General features: G+C 39.5%; 1 protein-coding gene across 4 annotated transcripts in view; it reads left to right on the top strand.

The window, feature by feature from the left end:
* pikfyve (phosphoinositide kinase, FYVE finger containing) overlaps window positions 1-22235 on the top strand; it is a 132090-nt gene that overhangs the window by 77215 nt on the left and 32640 nt on the right. For all 4 annotated transcript variants that reach the window (XM_072261533.1, XM_072261532.1, XM_072261530.1 and 1 more), the window contains 10 exons: window positions 8823-8952; window positions 13670-13850; window positions 14113-14187; window positions 14322-14429; window positions 14624-14764; window positions 15336-15462; window positions 16441-17648; window positions 18937-19037; window positions 20125-20196; window positions 21943-22114. In XM_072261533.1, the coding sequence (XP_072117634.1) occupies window positions 8823-8952; window positions 13670-13850; window positions 14113-14187; window positions 14322-14429; window positions 14624-14764; window positions 15336-15462; window positions 16441-17648; window positions 18937-19037; window positions 20125-20196; window positions 21943-22114 (2315 nt within the window). The remainder of the gene's footprint in view (window positions 1-8822; window positions 8953-13669; window positions 13851-14112; window positions 14188-14321; window positions 14430-14623; window positions 14765-15335; window positions 15463-16440; window positions 17649-18936; window positions 19038-20124; window positions 20197-21942; window positions 22115-22235) is intronic.

Here is a 22235-nt window from a genome sequence, read left to right as displayed (position 1 = left end):
TATGCATCTTTACAATCCAGATGTTCCAGGGTTGAGTGAAATGGCATCTACTTGGACCAACAGTAGCGGGTCCAAGTCACTTCTTAAGCAGGAGTTGATATGTTTCATTACCAACCTCTTAAAGCACTTTGTCACAATGGATGTAAGTGCTGCTGGACAATAGTCATTAAGGCAGGTTACCGTGTTCTTGGGCATAATTGAAGCGTGTTTTAAGCAGGTGAGTACCTCAGATTCTCAAAAGCAAGAGGTTAAAGGTATCAGTGAACACTTCATCCACTTGATCAGTGAATGCCTTTAGTAGTCGGACAGTTACCCTGTCTGGACTGTATGCTGTCCAAGAGTTCACCTTCTTGAAGGATGCTCTTACATCAGCCTGAGAGACTGAAATCACAGGGTCATCAGGGACTTTGGGAGTTTGTGAAGGTGCCGCCATGCTTTGATGGTTAAAGCGAGCATAAGAAGCAGTGATTACATCTCGGAGCGAAACCTTGTTGTCACGATGTTACTTGGTTTCACTTTGTAGAAGGTGATAGCATTCAAGCACAGCCACAGCTGTCAGGCATGCTTCAGTGATTCAAGTTTGGTCCAGAATTGCCACTTCGCTTGTGAGATGGCTTTCCAGAGATTGTGTCTGGACCTCCTGTATTGTACTTGGTTGCCAAACTTGAATGTCACTGATCAGCCCTCAGCAGATTGAAGATCTCATAGTTCATCCAGGGCTTCTGGTTGGGGAAGACACTGAATGACTTTGTGGGGACGCACTCGTCTACAACTGTTTTTACAAAGTCCATGACAACTGTGGTGTATTCATTCAGAGACTCTGAGTCCTTGAACACAGCCTAGTCCACTGATTCAAAGCAATCCCACAACAGCTTTTCTGCCTCCCACGACCATTTCTTCGTTGTCATTGTTTTTGGAGCCTTGCTCTTTAGCTTTTTCCTGTCTACGCCTTTATTCCTTCTGTCAAAGTGCATGACTTCTCTGCAATGTATTCCTTCTGCCACTTTGCCCATTCTCCTAATCTGTCTAAGTCCCCCCGCAGACTACTTGCATCTTCAACACTACCTACTCCTCTACTTATCTTTGTAACATCCACAAACTTGGCCATTAAGTCATTAATGACATTATCCAGATCATAAACCTATAATGTGAAAAGTAGCGGACCCAGCACCGACACCTGTGGAACTCCACGAGTCACTGGCCTCCAACCAGAAACAGCCCCTTTTATTCCCACTGTTTGCTTTTTAACAGCCAATTTTCTATCCGTACTAGTATCTTTCTTATAATACCATGGGCTCCTATCTTGTTCAGTAGCCTCATATGTAGCACCTTGTTAGAAGTCTTCAAAAAACAATATCCACTGACACTTCTTTTGCAGTAATGCACCATTAGGCTGGGTGCCAACTGCCGTAAAACAAGAAGAAGAAGAAAACTCTTGTTTATCCTTCTGTTACTTCCTCAAAGAATTGCAGGAATGGCAACTGGAACTGGATGTACTCGGGACCATCCGGGAGGCTGAAAACCCCATAGATCAGAATTTTCCTGAGGTGGTCACACCGAGAGTGCAAGCTTCAGATAGTACGTTTGGACATTATGACCATCAGTAGTCGTAAGGGGAGTAAGCAGTTAGTACAGGGTTTCCCTATGGCCATTCCCGTCAGCAGAAAGTATAACCCTTTGGATACTGCAGGGTGGCATGACCTGTCAGGGACAGCAACAGTAGCCAGGCCATAGGAGACTTGATAGTTAGGGGGACAGACAGAAGATTCTAAGATGCCAGGATGGTGTGTTGCCTCCTCAGTGCTGGGGTCAATGTTCCAAAAGTAGCAGCAGACTATTCTCGAGGGAGGGTGAGCAGCCAGGGGTAGTGGTGCACATTAGCACCAATGACGTAGGTAGAAAGGAGTAAGAGGTCCAGTGCCGAGAGTATATAGGGAGTTTGGGAAGAAGCTGAAGAGCAGGATCTCCAAGGTAGTAATTTCTGGATTACTTCCAGTGCTAGTCAGGGTAGGAATAGGATGACAGAGCAGATGAATGAATGAATGGCTGAGGAACTGGTGCAGGGGGCAAGGCTTCAGATTCTTGGATAATTGGAACCTTTTCTGGCGCAGAGGTGACCAATATCATAAGACCAGAAGATGGAGGAGCAGAAGTAGGCCATTCAGCCCATCGAGTCTGCTTTGCCATTCAATCATGGACTGATCCAATTCTTCCAGCCTTTCCCACTGCCCTGCCTTCTCCCCATACCCTTTGATCCCTTGGCTGATCAAGAACTTATCTATCTCTGCCTTAAATACACCCAGTGACTTGGCGTCCACAGCTGCTCTTGGCAATAAATCCACAGATTTACTACCCTCTGATTAAAGTAATTTCTCTGCATCTCTGTTCTAAATGGACATCCTTCAATCCTGAAGTTGTGCCCTCTTGTCCTAGACTCCCCTACCATGGGAAATAACTTCATCATATCTAATCTGTTTAGGCCTTTCAACATTTGGACTGTTTCTATGAGATCCCCCCTCATTCTCCTGAACTCCAGGAAATACAGCCCAAGAACTGTCAGACATTCCTCATATGGTAACCCCTTCATTCCTAGAATCATTCTCGTGAATCTTCTATGGACCCTCTCCAATGTCAGTGTATCCTTTCTAAAATAAGGAGCCCAAAACTGCACACAATACTCCAAGTGTGATCTCACGAGTGCCTTATAGAGCCTCAACATTACATCCCTGCTCTTATATTCTGTACCTCTAGAAATGAATGCCGACATTGCATTTGCCTTCTTCACCACAGACTCAACCTGGAGGTTAACCTTTAGGGTATCCTGCACAAGGACTCCCAAGTCCCTTTGCATCTCTGCATTTTGAATTCTCTCCCCATCTAAATAATAGTCTGCCTGGTTATTTCTTCCACCAAAGTGCATGACCATACACTTTCCAACATTGTATTTCATTTGCCACTTCTTTACCCATTCCCCTAAACTACCTTAAGTCTCTCTGTTTCCTCAACAGTACCTGCTCCTCCATCTATCTTTGTATCATTAGCAAATTTAGCCACAAATCCATTAATCCCATAGTCCAAATCATTGACATACATCGTAAAAAGCAGCGGTCCCAAGACCGACCCCTGTGGAACGCCACTGGTAACCAGCAGCCAGCCGGGATAGGATCTCTTTATTCCCACGCTCTGCTTTCCGCTGATCAGTCAATGCTTCACCCATTCTAGTAACTTCCCTGTAGTTCCATGGGCTCTTATCTTGCTAAGCAGCTTCATGTGTGGCACCTTGTCAAAGGCCTTCTGAAAATCTAAGTACACCACATCTACTGCATCTCTATTGTCTACCCTGCTTGTAATTTCCTCAAAAAATTACAGTAGGTTAGTCAAGGCAGGGTTTTCTTTTCAGGAAACCACGCTGACTTTGGCCTCCAGGTATTCCATAGTCTCATCCCTAACAATCGATTCCAACAACTTCCCATCCACTGATGTTAGGCTAACAGGTCTATAGTTTCCTTTCTGCTGCCTCCCACCTTTCTTAAATAGCGGAGTAACATTAGCAATTTTCCAGTCATCTGGTTCAATGCCAGAATCTATCAGTTCTTGAAAGATCATCGTTAATGCCTCTGCAGTCTCTCCAGTTGCTTCCTTCAGTACCCTAGGGTTCATTCCATCAGGACCAGGAGATTTATCCACCCTCAGACCATTAAATTTCCCGAGCACTTTCTCAGTCGTAATTTTCACTGCACTGCAGGTGTCTTCCACTGTGAAGACTGATGCAAAATATGTATTCAGTTCCTCTGCCACCTCTGCGTCTCTCATTGCAGTACAATATCTCCAGCGTCATTTCATATTGGTCCTATATCTACCCTCAACTCTTTTTTATACCCTTTATATACTTAAAAAAGTTTTGACTTCCTTGTATGCCCTCTCTCTTGCTTTTACTTTGAATCTGACTTCACTTGTTAGCCATGGTAGTGTCCTTCTTCCATTTGAAAATTTCTTCCTATTTGAAGTACATCTGTCCCGCACTTCCCTTATTTTTCGCAGAAACTCTAGCCATTGCTGTTCTGCTGTCCTTACTGCTAGTGTCCCTTTCCAGTCAACTTTGGCCAATCCCCCTCTCATGCCATTGTAATTTACTTTATTCCACTGAAATACCGACACATTGGAATTCAGCTTCTCCTTCTCAAATTTCAAAGTGAACTCGATCATATTGTGATCACTGTTCCCTAAGCTTTTCTTAACGCTAAGCGCTCTTATCACCTCTGGATCATTGCACAACACCCAATCCAACACAGCCAGTCCCCTAGTGGGCTCAACAACAAGCTGTTCTAAAAAGCCATCCATTAGACATTCTACAAATTCTCTCTCCTGAGGTCGAGTACTGGCCTCGTTTTCCCCAGTCCACTTTCATGTTAAAATCCCCAATGATTATCATGACATTGCCCTTCTGACATGCCTTTTCTATCTCCTGCTGTAATTTGTAATCCACCTCCCAGCTGCTGTTTGGAGGCCTGTATACAACTGCCATTAGGGTCCTTTTACCCTTGCTATTTCTTAACTCAACCCATAGAGACTCTACACCTTCCGATCCTATGTCGTCCCTTTCTGATGATTTAATACTATTTCTTATAAACAGGGCCACACCTCCCCCTCTGCCTACTAACCTATCTTTCTGATACACTGTATATCCTTGGACGTTCAGCTCCCAATGGCAGCCTTCCTTTAGCCAAGTTTCAGAGATGGCCACAACATCATACTTGCCAATCTGTAGCTGAATTTCAAGATCGTCCATTTTATTTCCTATGCTGCGTGCATTCAAATATAACACTTTCAGTCCAGTATTTGTTGCTTTCTGTTGTAAATCATCCCATTGGCTATGATTATGCCTCATCTCCTGCCTGTCCTTCCTATCATCTTTGTTGCACGCAATCTTTGATTTATTTCTGTTTTCCCCTTCCTCAGCCCTATCACTCCGGTTCCCATCCCCCTGCCAAAATAGTTTAAACCCTCCCTAACAGCTCTATTAAATCTGCATGCTAGGATATTGGACCCCATTGGGTTCAGGTGTAACCCGTCCTTTTTGTACAGGTCGTACCGCCCCTAGAAGAGGCTCCAGTGATCCAGGAACCCGAAGCCCTGCCCCCTATCCTGGCTGGGAGATTTGTTAGTGGTATTTGGGAGGGTTTAAACTGCTGGGAACCAGAGCACCAGGTTAGAGAGTGGAGGAATGGAGAGGAAGGTAGATGTCAGGACCAGTAAAAACAGATAGGAGCAAAATAATAGATATGATGGGACAAATAGTTTAAAGTGTGTGTATTTTAATGCTTGGAATGTTATGGGTAAAGGCGATGAACTTAGAGTTTGGACCAGTACCTGGAATTATGATGTTGTGGCCATTACAGAGACACAGTTGAGAGAGGGACAAGAATGGGTGCTTAATATCCCAGGGCTTTGATGTTTTAGAAGACATAGAGAGGGAGGTAAAAAAGATGGGGGTGTTCCAGTATTGATCAGGGGCAATATCACAGCTGCATTCAGAGGGGACATGGTAGAGGGCTTGTCCACTGAGACTGTATAGGTGGAACTCAAAAATAAAAAGGGTGTAATCATTCTGATGGGATTGTACTACAGAACCCCCAACATTGAGGCTGATTAAAACAATGGGGTTGCTGTCATGTTGGACTTCAGCTTGCCTAACATGAACTGGGACCTTAGTACACGTGGTTGAGATGCGGCAGAATTTTCTAGGTACATCCAGGAGAATTTCCTAAATCAATATGTAGATTGTCAAACAAGAGATATTATACTGGAACTGGTAGTGGGTAATGAGCTTGGCTTGGGAACAGACCTTTCAGTGGGTAAATAGGGAACAATGACTACGACTTCCTTAAGTTTTAAGATGAGGATAAGTTATGGACCTTGCAGGAGAGCATTAAACTGGATCAGGGCAAATTATGAGAGCATTAGGTAGGAATTTTTTTTTTTTTTTTTTTAGCCCTTAACTCCTAGTGGAGTCATCAGGAGTCATCAGACAGTGTTTTTCTAGCAGTCTATTTTTATGAGGCCGAGTTGCTAGCTCAACACTCAACTCAGCACGGATGGAAAGTGTGCAAGGGAGCCGGCTGGATTCGAACTCGGGAGCCTTCGCTCCGAAGTCTGGCGCTGATACTACTATGCCACCAGCCGGCCATTAGGTAGGAAGTAGGGAGGGTTAATTTGCGAAGAGTTGTGTCTGGGCAAGTCCATATCTAACATGTGGAGGGTGTTTAAAGACCAGCTGCACTAAGTACAGGGTAGGTATGTTCAGTAAGAAGAAAAGACAAAGATGGCATGGTAAGAGAATCTTGGATGTTGAGAGTGGTAATGAATTTAGTCAAGGAGAAAAAGGAGAAGTATGTAAAGTTTAGGAAGCTAAAATCAGACAGAACCCTTGAGGATTATAAAGAAGCCAGAACATAACTGAAGTATGGAATTGGGAAAGCCAAGAGGGATCATGGTGAAGCCTTGGCATGTAGGATTAAAGAGAATCCCAAGGCATTCTATAAATGCTTCGAGCAAGAGGATAACTAGGGAGAGGGTAAGACCACTCAAGGATAAAATGGGGAACATTTGCTTGGATCTGGAGAGGTCCTGAAAGAATATTTTACATCAGTATTTACCAAGGAAAAGGATGTAGAGGATAGGGAGATCAGTTCTGACTGTGTTGATATGCTAGGTCATTTCAAGCTAAAAATAAGCCAATTATGTTGGGTTTCTTAAAGAACATTTAAGAGGGATCAGTTCCCATAGCCTGACGGGAATATACACCTGGTTATTGAGAGAGGCAAGAGAAGAGATTGCTGAGGTCTTATCCAATATCTGTGTGTCCTCTCTGACCAAAAGTGAGTCCCGGAGGACAGGTATGTAGCTAGTGTTGTTGCATTATTCATGAAAGGAACCAGGGATAATCCTGGAAACTATAGGACAGAGGGTTTCACATCAGTGATGGGAAAGATACTGGAGGTAATTGTTAAGGATAGGATTTACGAGCATTTGGAAAACCATGACCGAATTAGTACAGTTTTCTGCTGGGTATGTCATGTCTTGCTAAGATTGAGTTTTTTGACGCAGTAATGAGAGTAATTGATGAAGGTACATGGATTACATGGATTTTAGTAAGCTATTTGACAAGGTCCCTTATGGAAGGCTCATCCGAAAGATTACAATACATGGGATCCATGGTGAATTGGCCACTTGGATTCAGAACTGACTTGCCCATTGAAGACAGAGGGTAGTAGTCAAAGGGATTTATTCCAGCTGGTGGTCTGTTGTTAGAGGTGTTCCGCAGGGATCTGAATTGGGAGCTCTGCTGTTTGTCATGCATACAAGTGACCAGGATAAAAATGTTGATGGATGGGTTAGTAAGTTTGCAGATGGTATGAAGATTGGTGTGTTGTAGATTGCGTAGATGACTGGCAAAGAATACAAGGGGATGTAGATCGGTTGAAGATATGGGTGGAGAAATGGCATATGGAGTTTATCATTGCCAAATGTGAAGTGTTCCACTGTGATAGTTCAAATGCAAAGAGGCAGTGCACTGTTAAGTGCAAGATCTTTAACAGTGTTGAAGAGTAGAAGGATCTTGGGGTCCAAATTCGTAATTCCCTGGAAGTGGCTTCACAGGTTAATGGGGCGGTCAAGAAGGTATATGGCATGTTTGCCTTTATTAGCTGAGGCATTGAATTCAAAAGTCAGGAAGTCATGTTACTGCTTTATAAATATCTAGTTAGGTCACATCTTGAGTATTGTATGAAGGTCTGGTTGCCCCATTATAGGGAAGATGTTGAGTCTTTGGTGAGCGTGAAAAAGAGGTTTACCAGAATGTTGCCTGGATTAGAGGGCAGGTTCTATGAGAGCTTGGACAAACTTGAATTGTTTTCTGTAGAGCGATGGAAGCTGAGAGGAGATCTGATAGGGGTTTATAGGATTTTGCTAAGCATAGATAGAGTAGATAAACAATATTTTTTCCCAGGGTTGTAATGTCTAAAACCAGAGGGCAGGCATTTAAGGTGAAAGGAAATGTGATGGGCATTTTTTTTTAGAGTTTGCTGGGTGGCTGGAATTTGCTGCCTGGGATGGTGGTAGAGGCAGAAGCATTAGAGAGACTCTTTAGAGATGTTTAGATTGGTACATGAATGTGAGGAAAATGGTAGGACATGACCATTGTGTTGGCAGAAGAGAGTAGTTTAGTTCATCAAGAAGCTCGTTGTCGTGGTAAACACTACTGTTAAGCATTTGAATTCATTTTATCACAGATATTTTATGTATTCCCTCCCACTTCCTGTCCTGCTGAAATCTAACATGTATCACTCTCAAGAGACTGCCGAATTTGGAATCTAGAGCAACACATAATGTGCTGAAGGAACTCGGTGAGTCAGGCAGCATGAGTCCAAATGAAGGGTCTCAAACTGAAATGTTGATGTCCAATTCACTTCACGGATACCACCTGATCTGTTGAGTTCCTCTAGTGCTTTGGGTTGCCTCTTCTTTACTATTTCTGAGGAAGGGTCACAAACTCAAAATGTCAACTATTTCTCTTTACTTTGACGTTGTCTTGATCTGCTGAGTTTCTTTGCATTTTTACTCCTTTTCAGATTTCCAGCCATTGGTTGTGGGACAGTCTGATTTTGTATCTTTGAAATCCTACAGTGGTTGACAATGGATAATGTTCATGTTAATTGACACTCAATAAAACTCTGATTTAACTTTTTTTTTGTATAAAATCTGCTATTTCCTTCTGAGCTGATGAAATGTGTCTTTAAATTATTCTTATGTTTTGCTTTCAGAGTCTCTCTTTGATCGTCGGGTTGAAGAAAAGTCAAAAGATCTTCTTTTTACACCACTTGGGTGGCATCACAGCTCCCTGGAACACCTCAGGGAAGAAAATGGAGAAAAACAAGCAATGGAGAGGCTACTGTTAGTATATATTTAAACTGGAATATAACATATTCTTTTATTACAGTCTAAACAAGTAAAATTAAAATTGGTGTTGGTTATTCTGGAGTTATGAAATTATGGATTTATATAGACTAAAATATGAATTTTATTTGCTATCCATAATCACCTCCAGAAAAAATTCTACAGGAAACAAGATGTGCTCACTAGTCAGTTTCAACAAATTCCACCAAAAGCAATCAAATTTGGAAGAGAATGGATGAATGTTCATGTTAATTGACGCTGATTGAAATTGATTTAACACTTAATAATAATATGGTGGAATGTGACCATAATATGGTGGAATTCTTCATTAAGATGGAGAATGACATAGTTAATTCAGAAACAAAGGTTCTGAACTTAAAGAGGGGTAACTTTGAAGGTACGAGACGTGAATTAGCTAAGATAGACTGACAAATGACACTTAAAGGATTGACGGTGGATATGCAATGGCAAGCATTTAAGGATTGCATGGATGAACTACAACAATTGTTCATCCCAGTTTGGCAAAAGAATAAATCAAGGAAGGTAGTGCACCCGTGGCTGACAAGAGAAATTGGGGATAGTATCAATTCCAAAGAAGAAGCATACAAATTAGCCAGAAAAAGTGGCTCACCTGAGGACTGGGAGAAATTCAGAGTTCAGCAGAGGAGGACAAAGGGCTTAATTAGGAAGGGGAAAAAAGGTTATGAGAGAAAACTGGCAGGGAACATGAAAACTGACTGTAAAAGCTTTTATAGATATGTAAAAAGGAAAAGACTGGTAAAGACAAATGTAGGTCCCCTACAGACAGAAACAGGTGAGTTGATTATGGGAAGCAAGGACATGGCAGACCAATTGAATAATTACTTTGGTGCTGTCTTCACTAAGGAGGACATAAATAATCTTCCAGAAATAGTAGGGGACAGAGGGTCCAGTGAGATGGAGGAACTGAGCGAAATACATGTTAGTAGGGAAATGGTGTTGGGTAAATTGAAGGGATTAAAGGCAGATAAATCCCCAGGGCCGGATGGTCTGCATCTCAGAGCGCTTAAGGAAGTAGCCCAAGAAATAGTGGATGCATTAGTGATAATTTTTCAAAACTCGTTAGATTCTGGACTAGTTCCTGAGGATTGGAGGGTGGCTAATGTAACCTCACTTTTTAAAAAAGGAGGGAGAGAGAAACCGGGGAATTATAGACCGGTTAGCCTAACGTCGGTGGTGGGGAAACTGCTGGAGTCAGTTATCAAGGATGTGATAACAGCACATTTGGAAAGCGGTGAAATGATCGGACAAAGTCAGCATGGATTTGTGTAAGGAAAATCATGTCTGACGAATCTCATAGAATTTTTTGAGGATGTAACTAGTAGAGTGGATAGGGGAGAACCAGTGGATGTGGTATATTTGGATTTTCAAAAGGCTTTTGACAAGGTCCCACACAGGAGATTAGTGTGCAAACTTAAAGCACACGGTATTGGGGGTAAGGTATTGATGTGGATAGAGAATTGGTTAGCAGACAGGAAGCAAAGAGTGTGAATAAACGGGACCTTTTCAGAATGGCAGGCAGTGACTAGTGGGGTACCGCAAGGCTCAGTGCTGGGACCCCAGTTGTTTACAATATATATTAATGACTTGGATGAGGGAATTAAATGCAGCATCTCCAAGTTTGCGGATGACACGAAGCTGGGCGGCAGTGTTAGCTGTGAGGAGGATGCTAAGAGGATGCAGGGTGACTTGGATAAGTTGGGTGAGTGGGCAAATTCATGGCAGATGCAATTTAATGTGGATAAATGTGAAGTTATCCACTTTGGTGGCAAAAACAGGAAAACAGATTATTATCTGAATGGTGGCCGATTAGGAAAAGGGGAGGTGCAACGAGACCTGGGTGTCATTATACACCAGTCATTGAAAGTGGGCATGCAGGTACAGCAGGCGGTGAAAAAGGCGAATGGTATGCTGGCATTTATAGCGAGAGGATTCGAGTACAGGAGCAGGGAGGTACTACTGCAGTTGTACAAGGCCTTGGTGAGACCACACCTGGAGTATTGTGTGCAGTTTTGGTCCCCTAATCTGAGGAAAGACATCCTTGCCATAGAGGGAGTACAGAGAAGGTTCACCAGATTGATTCCTGGGATGGCAGGACTTTCATATGAAGAAAGACTGGATGAACTGGGCTTATACTCATTGGAATTTAGAAGATTGAGGGGGGATCTGATTGAAACGTATAAAATCCTAAAGGGATTGGACAGGCTAGATGCAGGAAGATTGTTCCGGATGTTGGGGAAGTCCAGAACGAGGGGTTACAGTTTGAGGATAAAGGGGAAGCCTTTTAGGACCGAGATTAGGAAAAACCTCTTCACACAGAGATTGGTGAACCTGTGGAATTCTCTGCCACAGGAAACAGTTGAGGCCAGTTCATTGGCTATATTTAAGAGGGAGTTAGATATGGCCCTTGTGGCTACGGGGATCAGGGGGTATGGAGGGAAGGCTGGTGCAGGGTTCTGAGTTGGATGATCAGCCATGATCATAATAAATGGCGGTGCAGGCTGGAAGGGCTGAATGGCCTACTCCACCTATTTTCTATGTTTATTAAAGGATATCTTGCTAACTGAATGCACAGTTCATGACATGGTCTGCCAACTTGTATTTCCAAGGAGCTGTCCCTCAACACTGTAAAGATTAGCTTTATTTTCCATATGTACATTGCAACTTCAAATTATACAGTGAAATGCATCATTTGTGTTAATAATCAACACAGATCAAAATATGCTGGGGCCTGCCATTAAGTGTCTCCATATTTCTAGTGCCAACATAGCATGCCCACAAATTACTAACCCTTTCTAACCCTTTGGAATGAGATAAGAAACCGAAACACTTAGTGGACCCCCACAGCTTCCAGAGGAAACAGGGTAACAAAAGAGGCGTATTTTTTAAGTGTCTGCGTGGCATCCAATCTGATGGCATGAACACTGATTTTTCTAACTCTGTAATTTCCCTCTTCCCCCCTCCCTTTTTCCATTCCCCATTCTCATTACCACCTTTTCTCCTCAACTGCCAACCACCTCCCTCTAGTCACCTCTTCCTTCTTTTCCCCTCTGATTCGATTCCTTCTTCTTCAGCCCTTTATCCCTCCACCTATCCCTTCCATGCTTCTTACATCATCTTCCCTCCTCCACCCACCCAGCTTCTCCTTCACCTGGTCTCACCTATCACCTTCCAGTGGGTACTCCTTTCTCTACCCCCTCCACCACCACCTTATTCTGGCTTCTGTCCCCTTTCTTTTCGGTCCTGATGAAGGGTCTTGACCCGAAATGTTGATTGCTTTTTTTCTCCTCCGTCGATGCTGCCTGACATGCTGAGTTCCTCCAGCAATTTCTGTACGTTGCTCAAGATTTCCAGCATTTGCAATATCTCTTGTGTTTATATTTCGGGTTTCTAGGGTTGTTGTTCAGAAGCTCTTGGACCTTCCACCGATTTTTGAATATTCAAAACATTTCTGCCAATTAAGATGTGCTTCCATTGTAACTTTACCTGACTACATTCAAAATATTTAAGTAGGTAATAATAGCCATTGAAACTGTAGTTAACAGTTTATTGTCTTTGTATTTAGAAGTATGAAACATTGTGTCAGGAGGGAAGAAATAAATATTGTCTAGAAGATCTGCTATGTTGAATAAAGAACTTTTATTTCTCCCAGCTGCAGCCTCAATCTGGCTCATTTCAGCAGTCATAATTATTAGTTAACTTGAAACTGAAGCTCATTTGGAAAACATGTTGCAGTCAATATACCTTCCATATTTAAAATGCATACCACTCCTATTAATAATGTTTGACAGTTGTTTGAACTGTTATAATCAGGAACAATATTCAGGTGACACGGTAGCGTAGTGGTTAGCACAAGGCAGGTTCAATTCCTGCTGCTGTCTGTAAGGAGTTTGTACATGCTTCTCGTGACCTAGTGAGTGTCCTCTGGGTACACTGGTTTCTTCCCACAGTCCAAAGATGTACCAGTTAGTAGGTCATTGTAAATTGGCCTGTGATTAGGCTGGGATTAAATTGGGGGATTGCTGAACAGCATGGCTCAAAGGGCCTTTGCTAAACTGTGTCTCAATAAATAAAAAACATCAGGATTTTTCAGTTTAATATCCTGTTTTGAAAGATATTTTAAAAAAGCAGTCTTTTTAATATTAAGCTTCAAGCTCAGATTTCATGATGTTATTTTGAGTTTACTCAATGTCAACATTGATCTTAATTGTGTTATGCAGAATATCACATTGGTATTTTCAGTTAAGTTTAGCTCCAGTGTATAATTTACAAAATATTGTTTCATGTATTCTTTTAAAATACCCAAGTAAATTGGTTGACATGGACTCATTGGACTGAAGGTATCCATGCCTTATTTCCCCAGGACTATAAATTGCAGAGATTTTTTTCTAGATTCAACAAATTCAGGAACTCTGGAAGCTTAATTTAGGTTTTCAGAAGTTTAAGATTATTGTTTTATTTATTCTTAATTTTGTAGATGGAGAAAGAACAGTGAACATTTTGTACAAGCAAGTATTTTGTGTATTCAATTAAAAAACAATTTCTGCTCAAATTTCTTTACGTATATCAAGAAATTACGTTAATTATTTAAAAGTAGTAACCCTTGCATTATTAGGTGCATATTAATTTCAGTGAAAACATTTATTTCTATTTTTTATCTTATTTTTACATGCAGTTCAGCTAATCATAGCCATATGATGGCCTTGTTACAGCAGCTTCTGTACTGTGAGTCCCTCTCATTATCATGGAGAGATATAATTGTTCCTGTGGTACGGCAAGTTGTGCAGACAGTACATCCAGATGTCAAGAATAATGATGACGATATGGATATCCGCCAGTTTGTTCATATTAAAAAGGTATCATTCGCTATGTCTGAGAGACAATTATGTACAGTAGCATCATTGTGAACATATATATAAAATTTACAGTTTTGCATTTTTGTTTGCTTGCACTTCAAATGGCTTTTGTATTCCTTAATACACCTGCAATTTTTTAAAGATGGGGGTTTAATTTTAGAATAAAGTTAGAAAGTAGAATATATTTTCAACAATTAATGAATTTCATTGCTAAACATGAAATGTACCCAAAGATCTTTCTTTATTTTTCTTTTGTTTTGAGATTCCTGGTGGCAAGAAATTTGATTCTGCAGTTGTAAATGGATTTGTTTGTACCAAAAATATAGCCCACAAGAAGGTGAGAAGTTTGTTTTTTGCTAAATTTGTCTACATTGTGAAAGGGAGCAATCATTGATAATTAAGTTTATATACAGTTAAGTTTGTGTCTGGTAATATTGTTGTGATATAATTGTGGTTTTGAAACTTTCACAGATGAATGCTTACATAAAAAATCCGAAGATCCTGCTGTTGAAATGCTCCATTGAATATCTCTATCGAGAGGAAACTAAGTTTACGTGCATAGATCCCATTGTTCTGCAGGTTTGTGTGTATATCACCCATGAATATTCTTTTACATTCCTAAATTCTACTGTGTACCTGCATATATTACATAAATAATATTGCATTCAGCAAATCATCAAAACAATGTCAGTTTGGTTTTCAATCCTTGCCCTTGTCAGGTATTGTAGATTATAATTGTTTTAGAGTAACACTAACCTTATTGTGATAATTAGGAAAGAGAATTTCTGAAGAATTATGTACAGCGAATAGTGGATGTTCGGCCAAATCTGGTACTTGTTGAAAAAACCGTTTCCCGCATTGCTCAAGATATGCTTCTGGAGAATGGCATCACCTTAGTTATTAACGTAAAGCCGGTAAGTACTCCAGTATCTTGCACTGCCATCCCAAAGCATTATTCTGATTTCTAATCACTTGTCAATATATTTCACACACAAGTACAGCATATTAATCAGATTATATTGTGTTTGTATAGGAAAAGCTAATGGGTGTACAAATGTTTTATGGTATTGTTCAGTTTCCCATTTATTTTGATTAAATTTGATTCCTTTTCATGAAGTACTTTTTCAGAACAACTTTAATTAATTTTGTGGTAGGTTATCTATTATACTTGTTGTTTCTGTTTCAAAGTTTTCCGAAAAAAGTATTACTGAATTGTGACGGGCAAGAAGAATCCTGGCTAACTTTCTACTGCTAGCCATGGCACTGAGATGAATTATTCATTGGGTGACAAAGTAAATACAATTGATAACTTGAGTACTACACACAAAAACTGACTTTGAATGTTTGTACTGTGTCATTTCATTAGTTTTCAGCCATGTTAGGTGTGATAATGCTGTTATTTAGTGAACTGAAGGCATATTAAAATTTAATTGTTCTTTTGCAAAAATCAGTGACAATAAACATTACCTTTGTTTATTTACATAGAATGTGCTAGACCGAGTGAGCCGTGTTACTCAGGGTGATTTAGTTATGTCAATGGATCAGCTTCTAACCAAGCCTCGGCTTGGCACATGTCATAAATTTTATCTTCAGCCATTCCAGCTGCCTAGCGGTAAGCAACTAACTGCACATCTTACATGACCATATTATTTCTCCATCTCTAAAAATGAATTTGGGCTTGTGTTTAATGGGTAAAAAATGGCCTCATGGTTATGATATAAGTGGATGAATATTGGGTCCTGGCTATAATGTATTCTCATTTGACATCCCCCTCACCTTCACCCAAATGCATAACAGAGTTATTACAGAGCTGCACATCTCAGGGCCATTATTTGTTATATTGTTTCATTTTGAAATGGCAAGATTAAAGGCAAAGTGTAACACTGTTCCATATATGATACTGTGGTTTCTCATATTCCGTTAATATGTTAAGTAAAATTTACTGTCTATAAACAATGGCAGCATTTGAATTCTACTTGTTATATCTGCTTGACAATTCATAAGTGCTTGGGAATTCTGAGCAACAACATGCTCTGGTGTCTGTTTAATAGCAGAGCAACATATTTATTATCTCAGAGCAATTGAAGTGGTAGACCCACTCTCAAAGATTCAGAAACACTATTTCTTCAATGCCATCAAATTTCTGAGCAGTCCATGAACCCATAAATACTACCTTATTATTCCTTTTTGCTTGCATTATTTTTCTTTGTAAGTTATAATAATTTTGTCTTGCTGCCTCAGAACAACAAATTTTCATGTCAAATAAATCCATGGTAATAAATTTGACTCTAATGATGGAAACAGTAAATTCAGCAATTCAAGGAATTTACTACTGTCTCAATATTGGCACTAAATCCATCTTAATTATGCCTTGCATAGTCAGATGACCATTTACTTTCTTTGGATGGCTTAATTCTGGAACACTTTATCATTACTTGGACAAAAAGCGCTTTTTGTTCTTGCATGTTTAGTCAGAATGCAATGATGAAAAGAAAATGGTTCGTGGCACCTTGTAATTGATGTCAGAATATGTAACCAAATAGATTTTCTTCAGAAATGTCTTAAAATTATCTCCATTTTCCCCAAATAGGTCATACAAAGACACTTATGTTTTTTGAAGGATGTGCCCAACATTTGGGTTGTACTGTGAAGCTAAGAGGTGCGTCAGAATACGAGCTAGCAAGAGTGAAAGAAATTCTCATTTTCATGGTCTGTGTAGCTTATCATTCTCAACTTGAACTTTCTTTCCTAATGGATGAATTTGCAATGCCTCCAAGTTTATCTAAAAATGGTTCAATTAATTCCATCATTGATGGTGAGGCTACAGACAATGATGGACAAGACTTATTTAATGATGAAAAGATTGGCTACCTTTCCAAAGATTCTGATGCTGCAATCGAAGGCATTCCTTTAGTATCTGAATTTACGCAAGCTCCTAGTTTCGACTGTTCAGTGGAAAATGCACTTTATGAGGAAGATAAACTGCTAAGAAAAAGTGTTTCTCAAGATAGTGTTTTTGCAAAGCTAGAAAGTTCCACACCTGTTAGTGCCCCTCCAGATTTAGATATTCCTTTTCTTGACGTCGATTCATCTCTAAAGGACTCACTGACAGCCGAAAATAATGAAGACCAAATGCCTCCAGGTGATTACCATGCATTTTTAAATGAGCAACCCAGATCACGAAATGACTCTGCAGGGTGTGATCAGTCGGTAGGAAATGAACCTAAATTGTTCCGTGATCCCCTTCAGGATGATACAGATCTTTTTGTTGCTGAACATGTTACTTCTTCTGAAGACAGACTAAAATCTTATTCTATTGCATTCAAGCAAGAATTGAAAGATATTATCCTTTGTATATCTCCTTTTATTACATTTAGAGAACCTTTTCTATTGACAGAGAAAGGTATGAAATGTCCAACAAGAGGCTATTTTCCGGAGCAAATCTATTGGTCCCCTCTCTTACACAAAGATGTTAAAGAAATAGAATGCAGAAGAAAGAAGCAACTTCTTAAGGACTTAACAAATCTTCAGGGCTTAAATGGAAATGTCCAGGCAAAATCTACACGAATTCTTCCTTCACATGGTTTGCTGAGTACCAGAATAACTCATTCCTTGGGAAGTAACCAAAGTTTATCAAAGCTGTTAGCTGATTATAGAGCTCGAGGTGGTAGGATAAAGAATGAAGAAATAGATCCCTTTACACAGAGTAAAGAGGACAACAGTAAAACAACTATAAAAGATGGAGATGAGGAAATCCAGCGAGGACAGAACCAGAATGATTTGATATGGGCATCAAAGGTAAGGATGTCAGTTTCCTTTTAACCTTAAGCTTGAGTTTCCCATGATCAGTTCCCTACTTTTGAAGGAGTTACGATAAACATCAAATGGATCCAGATCATTGGTGATTAAACATTGAGCTAATAATTGCTTGATTCATTCTGCATTACAGCATACAGTATATGTGCTCATCTCTTAATACTCTGTTGCTGATTCAAAATTAGATGAATGGAATTATGGTTATTTTTGGTTTGTAAACTTAAATCTGTTTTGCTGTAAGTTAACAGATGGTTAAACTCTGCAGTAGATGATATTTATTTTGAAGCTTGCATGCCTTTATGGTAAAATGAGAACTATTTTGTTTTGAAGTGTTTTCCTATTTCAGGTATTTTAAAATTGGGCTTTCTGTGGTATTTTGAAGCAGTTCTCACTGTGCATAAAATAACAAAGTATTTGAAATTCAAATAAGGAAGAAAGCATTTTGGAAAAGGATGGAAATGCATTGTGTTTAAGTCTGAGAGAGTTGAAGTGAGCTAGAATATTATGACCGAATTGCTGATGAGATTTGGGTAACTTATTCTAACATGGTTTTAAATGTGTTTTATTTTGGGAATTTGTGTAAATAAAGTGATCATCTTGTGCTATCTACAGAAAATACAGCCCAAAATTGATCTCTCATAAAATGTGATGTAGTCAGTCTTCATTGTTGTAATAGGTTTAATATGTCAGCAATGCCTAACACATTTGTGTAGCAAAACATGGAAATCCAGAAACTGCTTAGCACACGGCTCATTAGTATAGGTTTTGCTGGCAGATTTGGCACTTAAAATTTGCATGTGTGAATAAGTTTTGGTTGTTGTTCCCAAATAAGTGATTTTTTATGACTGTGGTAAGGACTGGTATTTTCGAATGGTCTGGCTGTGCTATAACATATATTGGCCAATCTTTTTAAGAAAGGGATTATTTTTAGCTTTGGTATGCCAATGCATATTTGTTAGTGTCAGTTGTGTCTCAAAAGTTAGTAGTATTGTTAATTCACTTTTTTGTTTAGATGTTCTCAAATAGAATAATCCATTTTCCATGTAGCTTTCATGGGAACATGGGAAACCAAAGCAAAAGTTTCCACTGAGTGGAGAAACCAAAGCTTCTGTGAGATTCAAAGAGTTTTGGGAACATACTGAAACGGATACCAAACTGCCAGGCTTTACAAATGGTCATATAATGGATATGAATATATAGTCTTTAGTTCAGGTGATTTACTTTTAGTGCACCAGAAAGTGTTTGTCAGGTTTGTTTATTTCTTTTAAAGGTGGACTGTTTGAGCCCTGCAAACCATCAGAAGCTTTGTGTTCTCTTCAGTAGTTCTTCTGTCCAGTCAAGCAATGCACCAAATCCATGTGTCAGTCCGTGGTAAGTGAGTGCTTCTTTCTTATTGCAACTTTAGGTGCTTTATAAGATAGTGTGAAATTGAGTTCCATGATAGTTGTATTCTTTTTCCTGTTCCAAGCATCAAAGTTCTTCTGTTTTCCACAGTCTCAACCATCCACTTCCTCTGTCAATTGTAGCGGATTCTAGGTTCTAACCATCTGCTGTGTTTAAAAATTGTTTCCTTGCATTTGTTCTTTTTCCAGTTACCTTCATTGTTTGTTTTCTAGTTTTTGATTCATCTCTTAATGGGAACAGATGTTGCTCTATCTCAATGTCTAGACACTTATTGGTTTAAAAACACTTATCAGATACTCTCACAATCTCTTAATCTCCAAAGGGAACCAACTCTAGCTTCTGCAGTTCACCATGTACAGGAACTGAAATCCATCTTTTGCGGAATCATTCTAGTAATGTTTTTGTACCCTTGTTACTGAAATACGATGTGCATAATTAAACTATTGATGTGACTGATCCTATTGAATTCCCTTGTTCTTCTCCATGAGATACTTGACATCAGCTTTGAAAAAATGACTGGATCCTTTAATAAAATATTACCTTTTCCAGCATGTAGTAGTTAATCAGTATTCCACTGATGTCTTAGATTAAATGTTTGAAATGTTTTGGAGTAGAACTTGAACTCAGTGCAAAGGTGAGAGGGTTATACCTATAATCCTCGCAGTGTAATAGTTTTGGACTTTTATTTAAGATTTTTCCAATAACCAGTCTCATTGAAATGTCAAAATTTAGAAGTAGCAGATGTGACCTGTAAACAGTTCTGGATTTAAGATTTACACTATTACTTTTGTTGCTAGCCATTTTAAGTCCACATTTTAATGTATGTTATAACCATTCCCCAAATGTTGACACATTTTAATAATTTTCCTTGTGCCACTAAGCCAGAGTTTATGCACCAAATCTTTGTTAACAGATTTTAGGGAATAAGGAAAATAATTCATTGGCATTTTTGTTTGATCACAAAAATATGGATTGTCTACAAAATATGCATTGGAAAGGTAATCTCTTTAGATATATCAAGTGTTTTGATTAATTATTGTGGTTTTAATTTTAGGATTGTCACAATGGAATTTTATGGGAAAAATGATCTGACTTTGGGAATATTTTTAGAGAGATACTGCTTTCGGTAAGTCCAGTGATTCTCTGTTCATGTTTGATTATATCTCTGACTTTGATTTTGGATGAAGACAGCCATTTGTATTTGATGTATGAAGGTGTATTTAAATCTTAAGAATTAGCCTGCAAACTGTTAAAATCTAGTAGATGTTCTGTTTTTCATCTTCCAAAGTTCTGTGGATTCTGTAGGTGTATTGGAATTTTCTGAGTCTCGATAAGGTCCAACACTGGTCAAAACAATTACAGGAATGGAATTGGGATTATGCCAGTGTTAGCTAAGAGTTAGTTAAGAGAAAACAAAGAGTTGCAATAAATAAGTACTTCTGGGGTCAGCAGACTGTAACTAGTTTGGATCATACTGGGCTAGGTGCATGGGTCCAGATGGTTATAATCTGTATCAACAATTTGCTTGCCTGGACCGTTTTGTAAATTTCTAGATCACACAAATGATGTGGGAATATGAGTAGTTGTGAGCCTGCCAAAAATTTAGAGGATGTAGACAAGTACGATGTTCAGCAATGTTGTGGCTGATCTTCTATCTCAGTGCTATTTTCCTGCACTATTTTATTTGTTTACTATTCAGAAATCAGTCTTGATATTGACTGATTTCAAACACTGAATCACTTAAACCCTTTGGAGTAGAGAATTCCACAGGCAAGGTGGGAAAGTTGGTCTCTATTGTTACAGGATTTGAATATTGACATCATATTTGGAGTACCATTTACAATTTTGGTCTCGTTTGGAGGATACAGCTGCTGTGGGAGGAGTGCAGCCAAGGTTTACCAGACTGATTCTGAGGGTTGTAGGTTCATCAAAGGAGCAGAGACTGAATACACCAGGCCTATATTCACTCGAGAGGCAAAGAATGGAAATAAGCATCTCACCCTAACCATGGACTTTTTACTCTCCTCCCATCCGGTAGGCACTACAGGAGCCTCCGATCCCGCACCGGCAGGCACAAGGAAGAGCTTCTTCCCTGAGGTTGTGACCCTGCTGAACCTTACATCACAGCGCTGAGCAGTATTGCATTTATATTCTACTGTCTCAGTACTTTTATATTTGTGTGCTGTAGCACTTATTTTTTATTTGCAGTTATTTTGTAAATAACACTATTCTTTGCATTTCTGGTTGGATGCTAAATGCATTTCATTGGCTTTGTATCTGTACTCAGCACAATGACAATAAAGTTGAATCTAATCTAATCTAAATTGTGCCCAGTTTTTTACACTATTCTAGTATTAACCCTCACATTCTCATGAACCCAGATTCTACTGCTTATCCACTCAATAGGGACAATTTACAGTTGCCTATTACCCTGGCAACCTGGAGGAGAAACATTCTGTCATGGGGAGAACATGCCGATTCCATGCAGGCACCACCTGAGGCCAAGATTGAACTTGGGTCACTGGAGCAGTGAGGTAGCAGCAGCACTAGCTGTGCCACTGTGCTGCCCACTTCTGTTACACAGGGAGAGCACACTGTTTAAACTCTGGTGACTGCATTCTTTCAGCTGACGTGTCAGTACTTCTCCACGTTAAAACAGTGTTTTGTAGCACTGAGGACCTTTCAGGAGCTACAGTGAGCAGGGGAAGGCTGAGTGAACATTCCCATACTTGAGACATAAATGAAGAACAGCACATGTAGGGTGCAGAATAAGGCTGAAACGTTTACAATATTAAATATCATTTTGGTTTTAAATCTATATGGTTTTAAATATTTAAGATGTATCATACTTTTCATTTATTGTTCTTTTCAGACCATCCTATCAGTGTCCCAGCATGTTCTGTGAAACACCTATGGTGCACCATATACGACGTTTTGTACATGGCAATGGCTGTGTACAGATTGTACTAAAAGAGCTTGATTCTCCTGTTCCTGGCTATCAACACACAATACTGACTTATTCGTGGTGTAAAATATGTAAACAGGTACAAAGGACGTTACCATTTTTCCAGAGATAATTTTGTATTAAAAACATACTGCATAATGTAGGATTAAATAGTATTCTCTTAGATTTTCTATAGGGAGTAGATTTTTGTTTTTTTTTCC

This window comes from Mobula birostris, chromosome 6 (assembly GCF_030028105.1).
Source record: "Mobula birostris isolate sMobBir1 chromosome 6, sMobBir1.hap1, whole genome shotgun sequence".
NCBI classification, from domain to species: domain Eukaryota; kingdom Metazoa; phylum Chordata; class Chondrichthyes; order Myliobatiformes; family Myliobatidae; genus Mobula; species Mobula birostris.
Note: the sequence above shows the minus strand (reverse complement) of the source record. Positions and strands in the feature narration are given on the sequence as shown.